The sequence below is a fragment of the Phocoena phocoena genome, chromosome 4 (assembly GCF_963924675.1).
Source record: "Phocoena phocoena chromosome 4, mPhoPho1.1, whole genome shotgun sequence".
Taxonomy (NCBI): domain Eukaryota; kingdom Metazoa; phylum Chordata; class Mammalia; order Artiodactyla; family Phocoenidae; genus Phocoena; species Phocoena phocoena.
Genome location: NC_089222.1, coordinates 41,793,601 through 41,809,837, shown reverse-complemented (window position 1 = coordinate 41,809,837; position 16,237 = coordinate 41,793,601). Strand labels below are relative to the sequence as shown.

The following is a 16,237-nucleotide window of genomic DNA, read 5'->3' as shown; positions in this document are numbered from 1 at the left end:
CTATGGTTGCTTTTAATGTCTTGATCTGCAGCTGTGGGAGATTCCTATTTGGGAAGTTGCCTCTGGTTTTATAAGGCAAAGCATACTGGTTGGAAAAGATGAAAGTACTATAATCCTAATACTGGAGTATTGGCTTTAGACCTACCAACATGGTATTGATGCGAGAACACCTTGAATATATTCACCTAGCCCAGATGCTTTGAACCACTTTGTATGTTGGATACATATACTCTTTCCAACCACATGAGTTTATCACAATGTCCTTGGACCTAGTATCCCTCAGTCTGAGCATTCGGGAAAGAGAATGTCTTTTTCTCATATTTTATGTGCTATGTAGTGTGTTTGTATCTTTGTGAGTTAAGAGTGGATACCAATCTGTGAACAAGATCATAATTAACTTAAATATCCTAAATATGGCTAGAAGATAAGATGCACACACTTGATATAGACGTTCATAGATGATGATGCTTAGTATAATAGAGAAGATTGATTCCAGTGAATTTAGGTGAGAGAAAAGGGAAGAAAGAAGATGATAGAACAATCATAGGTTAGTCCATATGGTTAAGAATTTTTGAAATGAGAAAATATTCAAAGGCTATTTGAATTCTTTTTATTCATTAGATATTGGTAGATACGGTCTGGGCCCTCTCTTACCTTACTGATGCTGGCAACGAACAGATACAGATGGTAATAGACTCTGGAATAGTCCCTCATTTGGTTCCTCTGCTCAGCCACCAGGAAGTTAAGGTTCAGGTGAGTTTTTTATTGATAAAAGCATGTCACTGTGTGCTTTAAGTGTGACATTTGAACATGGGTAATGTCAATAGTGTAAAGTATTTTTTTAGCCTAATAACAACATATCTGTGATGAAAAGAGTGAGTTATTATATCCCCATTTTAAAGATGGAGAAAATGAGATAGATTACTACAAGAACTTCCTCCTCTCCACCCCCCAAACCCCCCCAAAAAAGCCAAGTTGACGTCTTTGTAAATTACTGATTTCTAACGTAGACCAGGGCAGTTCATATAGCAACTTGGGTAGCATCTGAAACAAGTACTGATTATTTTTCCTACTTTTCCTATTTTTCTTCTTCCACTATCCTGCTCCTTCCCCCACCCCCTCCCCCCAACAGCTGTCCTTTTTTATTCTCCTTCACTGCACCTGGCAAGTTTAGTTAATGCTTAGCTTCACTGGTACTGTGATAAAGGCTTTGTACTGAAACGTGCTGCTTAGGGGTTTCCTAAATTGTCTTCTCTCAGTTATTTAAAATTTTTTTCTGTTTTATTATTTTAAAATCCTTCCATATAAATATTTATCCCAAAGAATCTTCATCTAGAAAGAGCCAAAAAAGAGAAGGTGAGAAGTTCACACAAATATTATAAGCAGTAGCTGTCAAACTACGGTGGTAAAGGGAGATGCAGCAAGCAGCAAGCTCTCCCTGTCCTTCTGAGGTTAATAGCATGCTTTAATCTTAGAATGACTAAGAGCCTATAAAGCACAATAATAGCATAAGGAAAACGGTTAACCTGATTCACTATTTCTCAACCATGGCTGGACAATAAAATCAGCAGTGGGAAGCCTAAAGAAAAAAACTTAGTGTATTTCCCTTGCTCTACTCCTAGAAATACTGTTTCAGTAAATCTGGATATTTCCTAGAAACCTGGGCTTTAAAAAGCTCTTTAGGTTATATTCATGTACTGTCAAAATGGAGACTCACTGCTATAAAATTTAAAGCACTTTAAAGAAAAGAGAGAACACTTAGCTAAATTCAGAAGAATTCATTAATAGAATAATTTGTCATTTAGGGTTATTTGTGGTTTATTTTAAATATTCCTACTAGATTCTTATGAAGTTCGCATTTCTTAAGTGTGGTACTTATGTCTTGGTATAGGTTTTTGGTTTGCATTTTGTTTTTGTTTTTTTCAGAATGCATCTTCAGTTTTAATACTGGACTTTATTGAGAAAACAGGGCTTGGACTTTCACTTGAGCCAGCTCTCAAGGAAAGTTATGTTCTGTACTTTACCTGGTAACTAATAGAGATTTTTAAAAACTTTTTCAACTTTCATGCCATAATTTAGGAACACAGAAAGAATAATGTAATGAACTATGTAGGTTTCCTCTATATCTCTACTTCCCCACCAAATTATTTTGACACATATTCCAGATATCATCTAATTTCACTTAGGTTGCATCTCTAAAAAGTAAGGCTATTTTTTTTTTAACATATCCACCATACCAATAATTAGAGCACTTCAGGAACCGTAATGTTAAAATCCAATCAGTATCTGAATTTTACTTATTGCCTCATTTTTTTTTTTTTCCACAATTTGACCAAATCAGTATTCAAACAAGGTCAACACATTGCATGTGGTAGCTATGTCTTTATGTTTCTGTTACTCTACAACTTTCTTCTCCTTTTTTTCTTTCCCCTGTTAAATTTACTTGTTAAAGAAGCTAGGCCACAACAAAACGTTTTTGAAAGAAGTTGAACAAGACCTAAATCAGTGGAAAGACATCCATGTTCGTGGATTGGAAGATTCAATATTATTAGGATGGCAGTGCTTCCCAAATTTATCTACAGATTAAATGCAATTCCTGTTAAAATCCATATGGAAATGCAATGGACCCAGAAAGAGCCAAAACAATCTTGAAAAAGAACCAAGTTTGGGGGTTTCTCACTTCAAAACTTGACTACAAAGCTAGAGAAAACAAAACTTTGTGATTCTAGCATAAGGATAGACATATTGATCAGTGAAATAGAATCAAGAGTCTAGAAATAAACTTACACATTTTTGATCAATTGATTTTCAGCAAGGGTGCCAAGAAAATTCAGTGAGCAAAGAATAGTCTTTTCAGCAAATGGTGCTGAGGCTACTGGATATCCATATGTAAAAGAATGAAGTTGGAACCCTACTTCACACCATATTTTTAAAAAATTAACTCAAAATGAATCAAACAGCTTAATGTCACATTCAGAAGTATAAACCTCTTAGAAGAAAACACAGGCATAAATCTTCATAACCTCAGATGAGGCAGTAGTTTCTTAGATATGACACCACAAGCAACTAAGGAAAAAATAGATAAATTGGACTTCCAAAATTAAAAACTTCTAAGGAAACAATCAAGAAAGTGAAAAGACAACCTACAGAATGGAAGAGAATGTTTGCAAATCATATATATGAAAAGGTATTAGTGTCCAAAATACATAAAGAACTCTTAAAACTCAACAAAAAAAAATGACAACCCAATTTTAATATTTATTTATTTGGTTGTGCTGGGTCTTAGTTGCAGCAAGTGGGCTCCTTAGTTGTGGCATGTGGGCTCTTAGTTGCAGCTCGAGGGCTCCTTAGTTGTGGCATGCGTGTGGGGTCTAGTTCCCGACCAGGGATCAAACCCAGGCCCCCTGCATTGGGAGCGTGGAGTCTTAACCACTGCACCACCAGGGAGGTCCCAGCAACCTAATTTTAAAAATTGTAATGTTCTCCAAAGAAGGCATACAGATGGTCCATAAGCACATACAAAGATGTTCAACATCCTTAATCATTAAGGCAAAGCAAATCAAAGCCACAGTGAAGTACCATTTTATACCCACCAGGATGGTATAATCAAAAAGACAGTAACAAGTGTTGGCAAGGACGTAGAGAAAGTATAATCCTCATACGTTGCTGGTAGGAATGTAAAATGGTACGGCCTCTTTGGAATATAGTTTGACAGTACCTGGAAAAGTTAGATGTAGAGTTATTATATGACCCAGCAATTCCATTTCCAGGTATATACCCAAGGGAACTGAAAACATATTCCCACAAAAACTTTTGTATTATCTTATTTTCTTTATGGCCATAATTACTATCTAAAATTATCCTTCATACTTGTTTATTGGCTGTTTCCTCTTACAATAATGGAAGCTCCATAGGAGATGGGTTTATGTCTGTCCTATTCACTCCTCTGTTCCTAAATCAGTGTCTGACACAACTTGCTCAAAAAGGATAGGTAGGCATGAATGCATAAAGATATCTTTCATAACCTGGGGCTTCCCTGGTGGTGCAGTGGTTAAGAATCCGCCTGCCAATGCAGGGGACATGGGTTCGAGCCCTGGTGCAGGAAGATCCCACATGCCGCAGAGCAACTAAGCCCGTGCGCCACAACTACTGAGCCTGCGCTCTAGAGCCCATGAGCCACAACTACTGAGCCCACATGACACAACTACTGCAGCCCATGCACCTAGAGCCTGCCCTCCAGACAAGAGAAGCCACCACAGTGAGAAGCCCACACAGCAATGAAGAGTAGCCCCCGCTCCCTGCAACTAGAGAAAGCCCGCGCACAGCAGTGAAGACCCAATGCAGCCAAAAATAAATAAAACAAATTTATATAAAATATATATGTATATATCTTTCATAACCTGCCTAACATACCTTTGTGGTAATAAGTGATTCATATAGAACAACATCTCATTAAATCTTTTTATGTTTCAGACAGCAGCACTTCGAGCTGTGGGCAACATTGTTACTGGAACTGATGAGCAAACACAAGTAGTTTTGAACTGTGATGCTCTTTCACACTTCCCCGCACTTCTGACACATCCCAAAGAGAAAATTAATAAAGTAAGTATTTTTAAATACTATTTAATAATTAGCATATAAAGTAGCCATTTTCATCAAGTGTCTTTAATACCGTTTATTAACATAAACTGTCATTTAGACATTAAGAGAAAGTATTTTACTCTTTATGACATGGATTGGTACATGATTTTCCATATATAAAACTGATTGTAAACAGTGCACATTTGGCTCTCTTGGAAATGATGAAATAGAGATAATTGGGTGTTGAATGTTGTATGATTGGAAGATTTTAATACGTAAGTAATCTAAGTTTAATATTTTTTAGCTATTTGATAGAGTGTGTGTGCATGTGTGTGTGCTTGTGGAGGCTATGAAAAGGGGGCACTGACTGGTGATGCTGACGTTGGAGTGCATCTGAGGCTGTTGTAGAAATACATGGGTTGTTGATTACAACATTGCCGATGATTATAACCCAAGAACAGCTCACCTAAGTAGCCTAGCACCCTAAAATCTCTAACAGGTTCATTAAACATGATCCTGTGATCTGATCCAAAAGAGCCTACTGCACACTAGGAGTAAAACTTGTTTACTACTTTTTTAAAATAGAGAAAATGTTTCCCTTGAGTAAATTCATCTGTTTAATAGGTTTATTAACTTTGGTAAATTATAGCAATGTCCTATATAGGACATTAGGCAGATACTTTGTCTTATTTCATTCTGTGTTTTTAGTATGCATTTATTGTCTATGAAAAAAAAGACTTGCAGTCATCTTGGTAGAAGTAGCACATTGTGGTGTAAAGGGTAGCATAAAAAGATCATTAAGGTAGACCAATAAAGCTGTCAAACATCTGGTTCCACTTTAACTCTTGAGAGAGATGGTACAATGAATGACTATTACAAATAAGTATACTAAAACAATCCACTATTTCAGTTTTTGTGTCTCCATTATCATGAATAATTGAGAGATTTATCTACTTTGGCTACGACTCAATCAGAACAGAAGAGAGAATAAATAAAGCACGCTATGTGAGGAGGATGCTGAATCTCCTTTACAATTGTTTTAGGATTTGTATTTGTATTGCAGCTCATCAGTTCCTTAGTATTTGTTCAGACAAGCTTCTTTTGAGTCTTAGTGTTTGGGAACATTGCTTTTAAGAATTTTTTAGAAGGGTTAGTTCATTATCACTTAGACTAGGGTCATTAGCAATTTGTCCAAAGAAAAATATGGAAAGGGGATAGAGGAATTCATATTCCTAAATTTTTTATTATAGAACATACTCCATAAAATCATTTGGACGTTGTAGTGAATGTGCTTTTTCCTAGTTCAGCTGCAGATTTTATTTTTTAATGAGAAATATTGAAAGGGTCTTGTTCTACAGGAAGCAGTGTGGTTCCTCTCTAACATCACCGCAGGAAATCAGCAGCAGGTTCAGGCAGTAATTGATGCCAATCTTGTACCAATGATAATACACCTTTTGGATAAGGTAAGAAAGTCATCTTATATGTTCTGTGTAAGAGGAAAAGAATTATATGAATATATATTTTTCTGTTTAATTACAACCTATACAGTGGCATGAGTAGTACAGTAAAATAGTATTAATATTAAAACTTTCAAGCATTTTTTATATACAAGAAATAGTTCCTTTTAGAAACCCCTGGCCCTTTTTCTATATCATTCTTTTATCAAAATTACCATTATCCTGAAGTTTATTAAAAATTCATATTACTACTACTGACTATAAATGCTTACATATTGTACCAAGCACTTTACATGTATTACTTTATTTCTTTATTACTGTAACTCTGTGAGGTTAAGAATTATTCCCATTTGACAGATGAAGAAACTATGGTATAGACAAATAAATTGCCCAAGATCAAACAGCAAGTAAGTGTGCTATTTAATCATACGCCATATCATTGCATGCTTACATTAACGTTTGGGAAAGAGACAGTTTAAAGTGTCCACTCACAGCATGAGGGTTTTTTTCTCAACACTGATCTGTTAATTAAAGAGAGGATATCTCGATCTTCTTTTCTTCCACGTTTCCTACAAACTGGTAGTAGAGGTTAATTTCTTATAAACTGGTAGATCGGGTTCAATCATGCACTAATGATTCACATGAGGAGAAACATTCTATCTGTTTGTCCTACATTTAGTGATATTTAGATTAAGTCAGCTCAGATGTTATCAGCCTGTTCCAGCCAATTATTATAAAGTTATTCATCATTCTTTCACATAATGGTTTTTTGGCAGTCATTATGATCATTACCTAGATCACTTATTATACTAGGAACTGCAACATGATGACTTTGTAATTCTGCCATTCTTTATGTATTAGCCATGATTCTTCAATAAAGAGGAAAAAAGAGCTTTTCCCTATCAACTGTTGGTTTACTCTAAAATATATTTCATATAGGAAAGGCAAGACAAATGTTTGATCCCTGCTCATTATCACTGTTTTTAGAATGACATGGTTCCCTAATGACCTCAAAAGGAGAGACGAGTGTAAAGTTTTTAGTGTCATTAAGGAAATTATGGATTTACATATGTGTATATCTTTTATATAAGTTTTAGTCCTTTGTAGCTAGCTATTCTTTCTGACGTTCAGATTGTCCCTGACCAATGGGAACCTCTTAAATTTGGTGCCTGTGTCTTTTTTACATCACTGCAGTAGTTTTTGAGAGCTTCCTACCTTTTGGATGTGATATGATTCCCAGGCTTACCTTGTATATTTCCTGATCTACACCTGGAATTAACTCTTTTCCAGGGTGTCCTGGTTCCTTTTTGTAGCAAATGGTATTTAAAGATAATAGTTCAGGTACTAAGGATAATCATTGCTATAAGGTTGTCGTGGTATCTAGGCTTGAATGAACAAAATAGGTGACCTTTTTTTTTTTTAAGAAAGTGAAAAATATGCATATTGTAATTTTATGAACATGAGATTCATAAAAAACAAATCATGAATGAAGGGAAGCTATCAGATATTACTGGGTATTTAAGATAGCAGTGTTTTTATTTTTACTTCTTCGATTTTATATTTTTATCTCTTTTATGCTGGAAATCTTCCAAAAACATGAACATAATTACTTGAGTTATATACTGAGATATATAATATAAAATCTATCAAAATAACAAGACTACATTGACACTAACAACATGATTACTCCACTTTTGAGATTTCCTTGAGGACTTTTTTGTCTTTAGGATGTATTCCATCAATGATGTACTTAAAAATAATGTCACTTGAAATAATTCCTGTTATGTGTGGTTAACATATACAACTTGATATACAGTTAGGTTATTTCTGTTTGTTTTTTATTTGGGGGAATTACTTTAGGTTTTGTTTTTTATTTTTATTTTTTTATTTTTGGCTGCACTGTGCGGCTTGTGGGATCTTAGTTCGCCAACCAGGGATAGAACCTGGGCCCTCAGCAGTGAAAGCATGGAGTCCTAACCACTGGACCACCAGGGAATTCCCTTGTTTTTTATTTTGTTGTGGTTATATGAAGCATTTATAGTTTCCAAGTAAAAAATATGTACTTTGTTTTCAAGGTATGTACACAGAGGTCTAACTTCTGTTTCTGTCCATTCCTCCCTGTTCTTTCCCTTCCTTTACAGATGATCATTTTTATTAGTTGTTGGTTTATTTGTCTATTGTTTATACTTTAAATATAAGGAAATGCCTATGTAAAGTTTTTTGCCAGGTTGTATTTAGGATTACTGGATCTACAAATAGACACATATGTAAATTTGCTATATAATGCCCATCCACCTCTAGAAAGATTGTCCCGTTTTACACTCCTGCCAGTCTCACCAACACATATTTGGGATTTCTCAATCTGATAAATAAGAGTAGATATCCCACTGCAGTTTTTCTTTTTTTGAAGTATAATTGATTTACAATGTTGTGTTAATCCACTTCAGTTTTAATTTTCATTCTTATTTACATATTCTTTTCTTAATACATCCTAAGCATTTTTCCAAGTTGCTAGTCATCTTAACATTAGTGGCTGGTTATTATTTTATTCTTTAGATTTGCTATAATTAGTTATTCCTCTGTTGTTTAAGTTGCTTTTACTTTCTGACTCTTATGTGCTGCTAAGACATTGTATGGAAAGATACATAATATTACTTTGTTTTGAATTATTTGCTTGGTAAATTCTGAAAGGTGAGATTACTAAATCATATATGTGACTTTTTAAATGAATTTTAAATTTATTTTATCAATTTGTATTTGAAAGACAATATATGAGGGTAATGTCTTTATGACAGTCTCATTAATGGTGGGTATTTTCATTTTTAAAACTTTATGTGTTTAAAAGGATACCTTACCCTTGACATTTCTTTGATTAAAGTGCAATTGTATATTTCCTTTTTTTTTTTTGACTGATTTTATTTTATTTTATCATTGACTTCATTTGATCTGATATTACTGAACAGCAATATCAAGTCAATTTGTTGCCGGGAAAGTTCACAAAAAGGAATCTCCATTTGTTTAGGGTAATTTGAGTTCAAAGCCTTATCTTTATTATATGTATATAGAAAGGCTAGAAGAAAACCTAGGGGAATAAGCAGTTGAAAAATCATTTCAAAAAACACCTTTTCCAGTTTACCCTATATTGCAATTTGTATCCTTTACTTTGCTTTTACAGGGAGATTTTGGCACTCAGAAAGAAGCTGCATGGGCCATAAGTAACTTAACAATTAGCGGAAGGAAAGATCAAGTAAGTTCAGCTCTTATTTATTTTTCAAAACTGATAAAATAACAGTACCAATAATTCTAAGATTTAGATTTTAGTAAATCATAATTTAAGATAATAGCAAGATAACAGGCATTCTATGATACATAAAAGTGTCACCTTGACTTCCTTTAGTTATATTTCGTAGATGTGAAGTGTTTTCTTTCCAGCCTCTTGGCCTACAAGAAATTTCTAATCCGTGGTAAGATGAAGCACTTACGGTCAGGGTTTTTTTTTTGTTTTTTAACAGTGTTAAGAAAAAAACAAGACTTTTTAGGTTAATAGGGCAGAATGAATCTGCCTCACAGATTCTCCTTACAAATGAACAACAACAAAAATTATCTGGCAGCAAACCAAACAAGGAACTAAACTCAGCCAAAAAGCTGGGACTAAGAACTAGGGTGAACAGTGTGAGGTGCCTAGGGCATAAAATATAAAGAGACACTTAACTCTCACAGTTGTGCAGGTGACAAAGCTTAACATTATGCCAACTGGCAAAAGAAAATGGGTTTTAAAGGTCCCAGATATGGGGGACTTCCCTGGTGGTCCAGTGGTAAAGAATCATCCTTACAATGCAGGGGACATGTGTTCGATGCACTACAACTACACGATGTAGTTGCACTACAACTACTGAGCTCATGTACCTCAATTAGAGAGCCTGCTGCAAACTCTGAGCCCACGCGCTCTGGAACGCGCGCGCCACAACTAGAGAAGAGAAAACCCACGTACCGCAGCTAAGACCCGCGCAGCCAAAACTAAATTAAAAAAAAAGTCCCAGATATGTTTCACAGACAAGTGAAAAAGGATGAATTTGGAGCTGATAATTGTCACAAATAAGGTACAGACTGGTGGTGACCAGTGAATCCACTCAAATATGAATACAGAGTAGAATATAAATACAATACATGGAAATAACTAAATAGAAAAATGATAGAAGAATATTTTGCAAATTTTATGGAACCAATAGAATAGCAAATTGAGAGGTGGCCAGGTATATATGAGTGCTAAATGTTACAGCAAAGAGAGGATGCTCTCAAATTGAACAATTATAGTTTTAAAAAAATAATCATCCAGCCTCTCAACTGATTTCATAATTTCTTAATGTTAGAAAGGATCTCTGAAGGAAGTACTCCTTATGGCAAAGAAATGTGTCATATGAAGTTGAGTGACTCCTTCATTTTCACTTTAGTTCTTTTTTCTAAGTTCATGTAAAATTAACATACTACATTAAAAAGAAAAGAAGGTTAGATTAATGTAGTCTAACTTAACATGTGAGAGGTGAGGTCATATTTCCATATTCAAGATTTTAAAAGTCAAAATTATTACAGTGAGGACTTCCCTGGTGGTGCTGCGGTTAAGAATCCGCCTGCCAATGCAGGGGACATGGATTCGAGCCCTGGTCCGGGAAGATCCCACATACCACGGAGCAGCTAAGCCCGTGCGCCACAATTACTGAGCCTGTGCTCTAGAGCCCGTGAGCCACAACTACTGAGTCCGGGTGCTACAACTACTGAAGCCCGCGTGCCTAGAGCCCGTGCTCCACAACAAGAGAAGCCCATGCACCACAACTAGAGAAAGCCTGCATGCAGCAACGAAGACCCAACGCAGCTAGCTAGCTAGATAGATAGTAATGAAAAATTAAAAAAAAATTTTTTCCAGTGGGATAATAGGGTGCACGAATGAAGTTCACTTAACACTTATCATATCGTGGTATTTTCATTTTTCAGGTGGCCTACCTAATCCAACAAAATGTTATCCCACCTTTTTGCAATTTGCTGACTGTAAAAGATGCACAAGTTGTGCAAGTAGTACTCGATGGACTAAGTAATATATTAAAAATGGCTGAAGATGAGGCAGAAACAATAGCCAATCTTATAGAAGAATGTGGAGGTGAGTTTATTATAAGCTATTGATATTATTCCACATTTTAATGTTCTTTTTGTAACTACTTTTATTTTCTAACTAATACAGCACTTCTGTATTTTTCTGTCTTAGATAATCAAGTAATAGAATAAAGTAAATACTGTATTCTATATGTACAGTCCTGTTCAGCTTCTTGCATATGCTTAGGTAACTGAATTGTTGCCATATATTGAACAGGCACTGTGCTAAGGTACTGGGAAGACGATGGTAAACAAGTCCTTTCCCTCAAGGCATGTAGTCTAGTCATGGAGATAAATATGAACTGATTTAATGTGCTAATTACCCTAATAGAAATGTACAACAAAAGGAAATACCCTAATCCATCCTGGAAGAAGCAGGAAGTGACACCTGAGCTGGATTTTGAGAGATGAATAAGGATTAATAAAGTAAAAAGTGATGAAAGGTGTTCCAGGCAGAAATAACACCATGAGCAAAGTCTGAGGTGAGAAATAGCATTCAGCAAATTATAAGTAGTTTAGTGTTGCTGAATCACAAAATATGAGGTAGAAACTGCCAAAAGATAAGGCTGCAGACTTAGCCATTGACCAGGCTCCTGCAGTCTTAGAAGCTTTGTAGCACAGCAGGTACTTTAGGGCAGTGGTTCCCAAATCTGGCAGTGTACCAGAGCCACCAGGAAGATAAACAACATGTCTTAGCTTTCAACCCTTAGGATTAACATGTAGACAGAACATGGAAGTCTCAGATATGGCTGTGGAATAACATGTAAATGTTATCAACCTGGATAAGCATAAAAGTAAAGATCTTTCTGATGGAAGTTGAGAAGTAAATGAAAGGAGGGAGAGGTAACTAGGAGTAGGAGAACCAGTATCTTCAGCTTCCTTAGTAGAGTTCAGAGGCTTGAAAATTAATAAGAAGTAAGTATTTTTAAAGTTATTAAAGTGACAAATAGAACAGCAACAAAAATTGCATAACTATCAACTTGGGAACAGGACATGGGGAATACTGTTAGGGAAATAGTTAGAAAGGGAGTACCAGAAAAATTAAAAGCAGGAATTGTTAAAAAAAATTTCCTACTTGAATGTTTTTTTCTTTTACCATATAAACATTTTAATTATTAAAAATTTATTTTTATATATTAAAATAAAAATATAGATCTTGAGCATTGCCTACTTCACTGGAGGCGAGCCCTAGGAATATGTATCTTATAAACTTCTCAAAGGATTCTGCTGTAGGGTATGACAAGCCATTGGAAGATTTTACCTAGTGAATTGATGTATTTAAATGGAGCCATGGATATGAGGGGAATGGAACCATTTAGAGACAAGCAGGAAACCACCTAGGTGGTTTCTATATATTGTGGTGAGGCCACAATAAATGAAGGCAGTGATAATAGAGAAAAGGGGGAGATGACAAGATTCAAGAAATGGATAGACTTTAGGGTTTTTGAGATTTGATTATAGAGTATTGAGGCTAAGGGGAACTTATTAGTCTGTCTCTCAGATTTCAAACTGTTGTTGATTATCACCAATAAGAATGCAGTATAATAAACAGCGTAAATGAAGAATGGCAAATAACAAATTGTGTTTTGGATAGTTTGAGTTTTAGATACCTGTTGAAATATCCTTGTGGAATTATCATACATGTTTAAGATTTTCAACATCTGAAGCTCAGAAAAGAAATGAAGCCATAGAGTTATAAGTCCTCAGCCTATATGTAGTAGTTAAACTTTTTCATGGAAGGGCCCCATAAAGAGAATGTGAAAAGTGAGAAACATGCCCATAACAACTTCCTCCACTTAAAGAATAAATAAAGGAAGAACACTCATGAAAGGGCAATTTCACTTTAATTCAGAGGCCTTAAAATTAATTATTACTCCTATAAAGCAAAATAATATCCAGTTTGCATATCAATAGGTTAAGTTTATATATTCTGCCTATGATTTAATAAATTTATTAATATTTACAGGGAAAATTCCCTTTTCCCCAAAACACTGTGGTTGATCTTGATCATTTTTCATTATACTTGAATAGCTGTCTTAACATTCATATTTATTAATCACGAGTACTTAAAAGTTCTTTTCCTAAATGCTCACTAGAAAAACTTGGCAGATGCTACAAAATAGAAGGAATTGGCTTTTAACTTTTTTTTTCCTTGCATCTTTGGGGATGTGTGTGTGTTTGTTTTTGGCCATGCCACATGGCTTGTGGGATCTCAGTTCCCCGACCAGGGATTGAATCCGGGCCCACACAGCCGTGAAAGCCCAGAGTCCTAACCACCTGGCCACCAGGGATCTCCCAGCTTTTAACTTTTAACAAAGCAATTTTACATGTTATTACTCTTTATAAACACTGATGTGTATAGTTATTCTGCTGAGTAGATAGATGTCCCATTGCTTATGTTTATATGTAGTTAGTAGATACTCAGATAATTTTTTTAAGATAAATATGCTATATCTTTGTGCATAAAACCTTTTTATTTATAAGATTCACTTTTAGAATAGATTCCTCAAAATTGGATTTTGTGTTCCCAAGATTATTGTAACTTTTTTTGTCACTGCTTTTTAAATATTACCATTATTTCACTTCATAAAATTTCTTACAGGACTGGAGAAAATTGAACAACTTCAAAATCATGAAAATGAAGACATCTACAAATTGGCCTATGAGATCATTGATCAGTTCTTCTCTTCAGATGATGTATTTAATAATTTTATAATTTTCTTAGTTCTATGTATAAGCATAGTCTGGATGAAATGTAAGCTAGGACATATATGTATGTATTTGGGGGGAATGGAATTGAAATAGATATATGACAGTAATGTTACTTATTTCAGAAGTACAAATATTTCAGTATTTTAAAAGTCCTTCAAGGTATTAAAAAGTAGTACCAGCTCTAATGGCAAAAAAAAAAAAGAATTTTTGACAGTGGATAAATCAGGCTTTATTTTCCCTTGATGTCTTTATAAACAAAACAGTGAAGCCTAGTATATCCTATAATAAATCCATTATGACAATAATTAGTTAATCTGTATTTGAATATATTGTCACTGTTATTTTTAGTTGGTGACCAAAAACTAATACAAAGATAAATAGATAAAATGAAAAAAATTATCAGGAAATATAAGTATTTCTTATAATAATATATATATTACTATATAATGTAAGGTATAGTCCAGAAGAGTATCTTCAGATTGTCAGTATATGGTAATTGAAATTAAAGAATTATTTTTAGTATCACCTCTTTGAGAAAGTTAAATCTAAAATTAAAGCAGGGCTTCCCTGGTGGCGCAGTGGTTGAGAGTCCGCCTGCCAATGCAGGGGACATGGGTTCGTGCCCCGGTCCGGGAGGATCCCACATGCCGCGGAGCGGCTGGAACCGTGAGCCGTGGCCGCTGGGCCTGCGCGTCCGGAGCCTGTGCTCCGCAACGGGAGAGGCCACAGCAGTGAGAGGCCCGTGTACCAAAAAAAAAAAAAAAAAAAAAATTAAAGCAGTTTCTTAGAAAGTTATAGTGATTATAGATAGAACCACCAGTGGATCTCTTGAATGATTTTCTCAACTTTTCAAAAAAAAAAAAGGAATGTTATTAAATATTTTGTTAAGCATGCATGATTTGAACATTAACTTGACAAGGACAATACTAAAGAAGAATTACAGATTATCAAGCTAAGTCCTATTTAAAATATAATAGTAGTTGAAAAACGTACTTTTTTAAAGGTAGTTTTTGTCACGTCTTAAAGTTGGATTTTTAGAAGTCCTAATTGATAATTAGGTATACATAAAACCTTATGATTTCTGATACTTCAACGTGCAGGTCCTGTTTACTCTGTTGCATCATCATAAAAAGAATAAAAAAGATGATGTGCCTATTTATAGGAACTACACTATAGGTGCATAATTTTGTGGAATTTCAACGTTTAGATATAAAGCATATAGAAAGAATATTATACATTTTTAGCAGAGCTATTATTTTACTACTTTAAGCTCAAAAGTCATTTGTCTCCAATTGCTATTAAAAGATAAACCAAAGAATACACTTACTCTCCAAAAGTGGTAGCATTACAGTGAGTATACTCTGAGATGTAGGACCATTTACAATGTATTACTTCTCTTTCATTCTTTCAGAAGATATACGTTTTGCATATTCTCTTAAGTTTCCTCTCTTTTTGGCATCTCTTAAGAAAAAGCCTTTATAAAGTGTTCCAGGTTTCTAAAGGGGTGGTAGGACAGTGTTGGCACCCATCATCTCCCATACTTTTTTTTTTTTTTAATTATTAATTTATTTATTTTTGGCTGTGTTGGGTCTTTGTTGTGGTGTGCGGGCTTCTCATTGCGGTGGCTTCTCTTGTTGTGGAGCACGGGCTCTAGAGCTCAGGCTCAGTAGTTGTGGTACGCGGGCTCTAGAGCGCAGGCTCAGTAGTTGTGGCGCATGGGCTTAGTTGCTCTGCGGCATGTGGGATCTTCCGGGACCAGGGCTCGAACCCGTGTCCCCTGCATTGGCAGGTGGATTCTTAGCTACTGCGTCACCAGGGAAGCCCTCCCATACTTTTTAAATGGAAATAGTACTACAATGCTATTTTTTTTTAAACTAATTATCACCTTCTTTTTCCTTTTTTCCCTTAGATTGATGAAGATCCTAGTCTTGTTCCAGAGGCAATACAAGGTGGAACATTTGGTTTCAATTCATCTGCCAATGTACCAACAGAAGGGTTCCAGTTTTAGAAAGATGTTGTGGAAGTTAGGTACAATGCAGCACTGAGATATATATATATACACATATATATAAAAAGGTTTGATCCATCAAGCTTGGCTCATGGGATCTGCTGCTGCATTAAATCGGGAAAGAAAATGTGAAGATTTCATTTGGAATCACAGAAAATGCCCAAATGAGGTCAAGATGGCGAGTGGGTGCGAGTGAGAATGAGTGGCAAAATGTAATGAAAACTTTACATGAATGCTTATTTAGGTTGTTCAGAGTAAAAGGGCTACAGGTCACAGATCTTCAGTGCCTGAGGAGGAACATTGACATTATATCAGCTGAGGGGAAAGTGCAGTA

The 16,237-nt window shown here is 35.2% G+C and overlaps 1 protein-coding gene and 1 non-coding gene across 2 annotated transcripts in view; both read left to right on the top strand.

The window, feature by feature from the left end:
• Nucleotides 1-15,903, top strand: part of KPNA4 (karyopherin subunit alpha 4) — a 53,562-nt gene extending 37,659 nt beyond the window's left edge. The window contains exons 11-17 of the mRNA XM_065876005.1: nt 622-753; nt 4,474-4,602; nt 5,940-6,044; nt 9,214-9,285; nt 11,028-11,190; nt 13,786-13,880; nt 15,805-15,903. Coding sequence (XP_065732077.1) covers nt 622-753; nt 4,474-4,602; nt 5,940-6,044; nt 9,214-9,285; nt 11,028-11,190; nt 13,786-13,880; nt 15,805-15,903 — 795 coding nt within the window. The remainder of the gene's footprint in view (nt 1-621; nt 754-4,473; nt 4,603-5,939; nt 6,045-9,213; nt 9,286-11,027; nt 11,191-13,785; nt 13,881-15,804) is intronic.
• LOC136122988 (small Cajal body-specific RNA 7) lies at nt 4,795-5,113 on the top strand. The gene has a single exon (XR_010655875.1). It is a non-coding gene; the product is annotated as a small Cajal body-specific RNA 7 (non-coding RNA).
• Nucleotides 15,904-16,237: the final 334 nt, after the last annotated feature.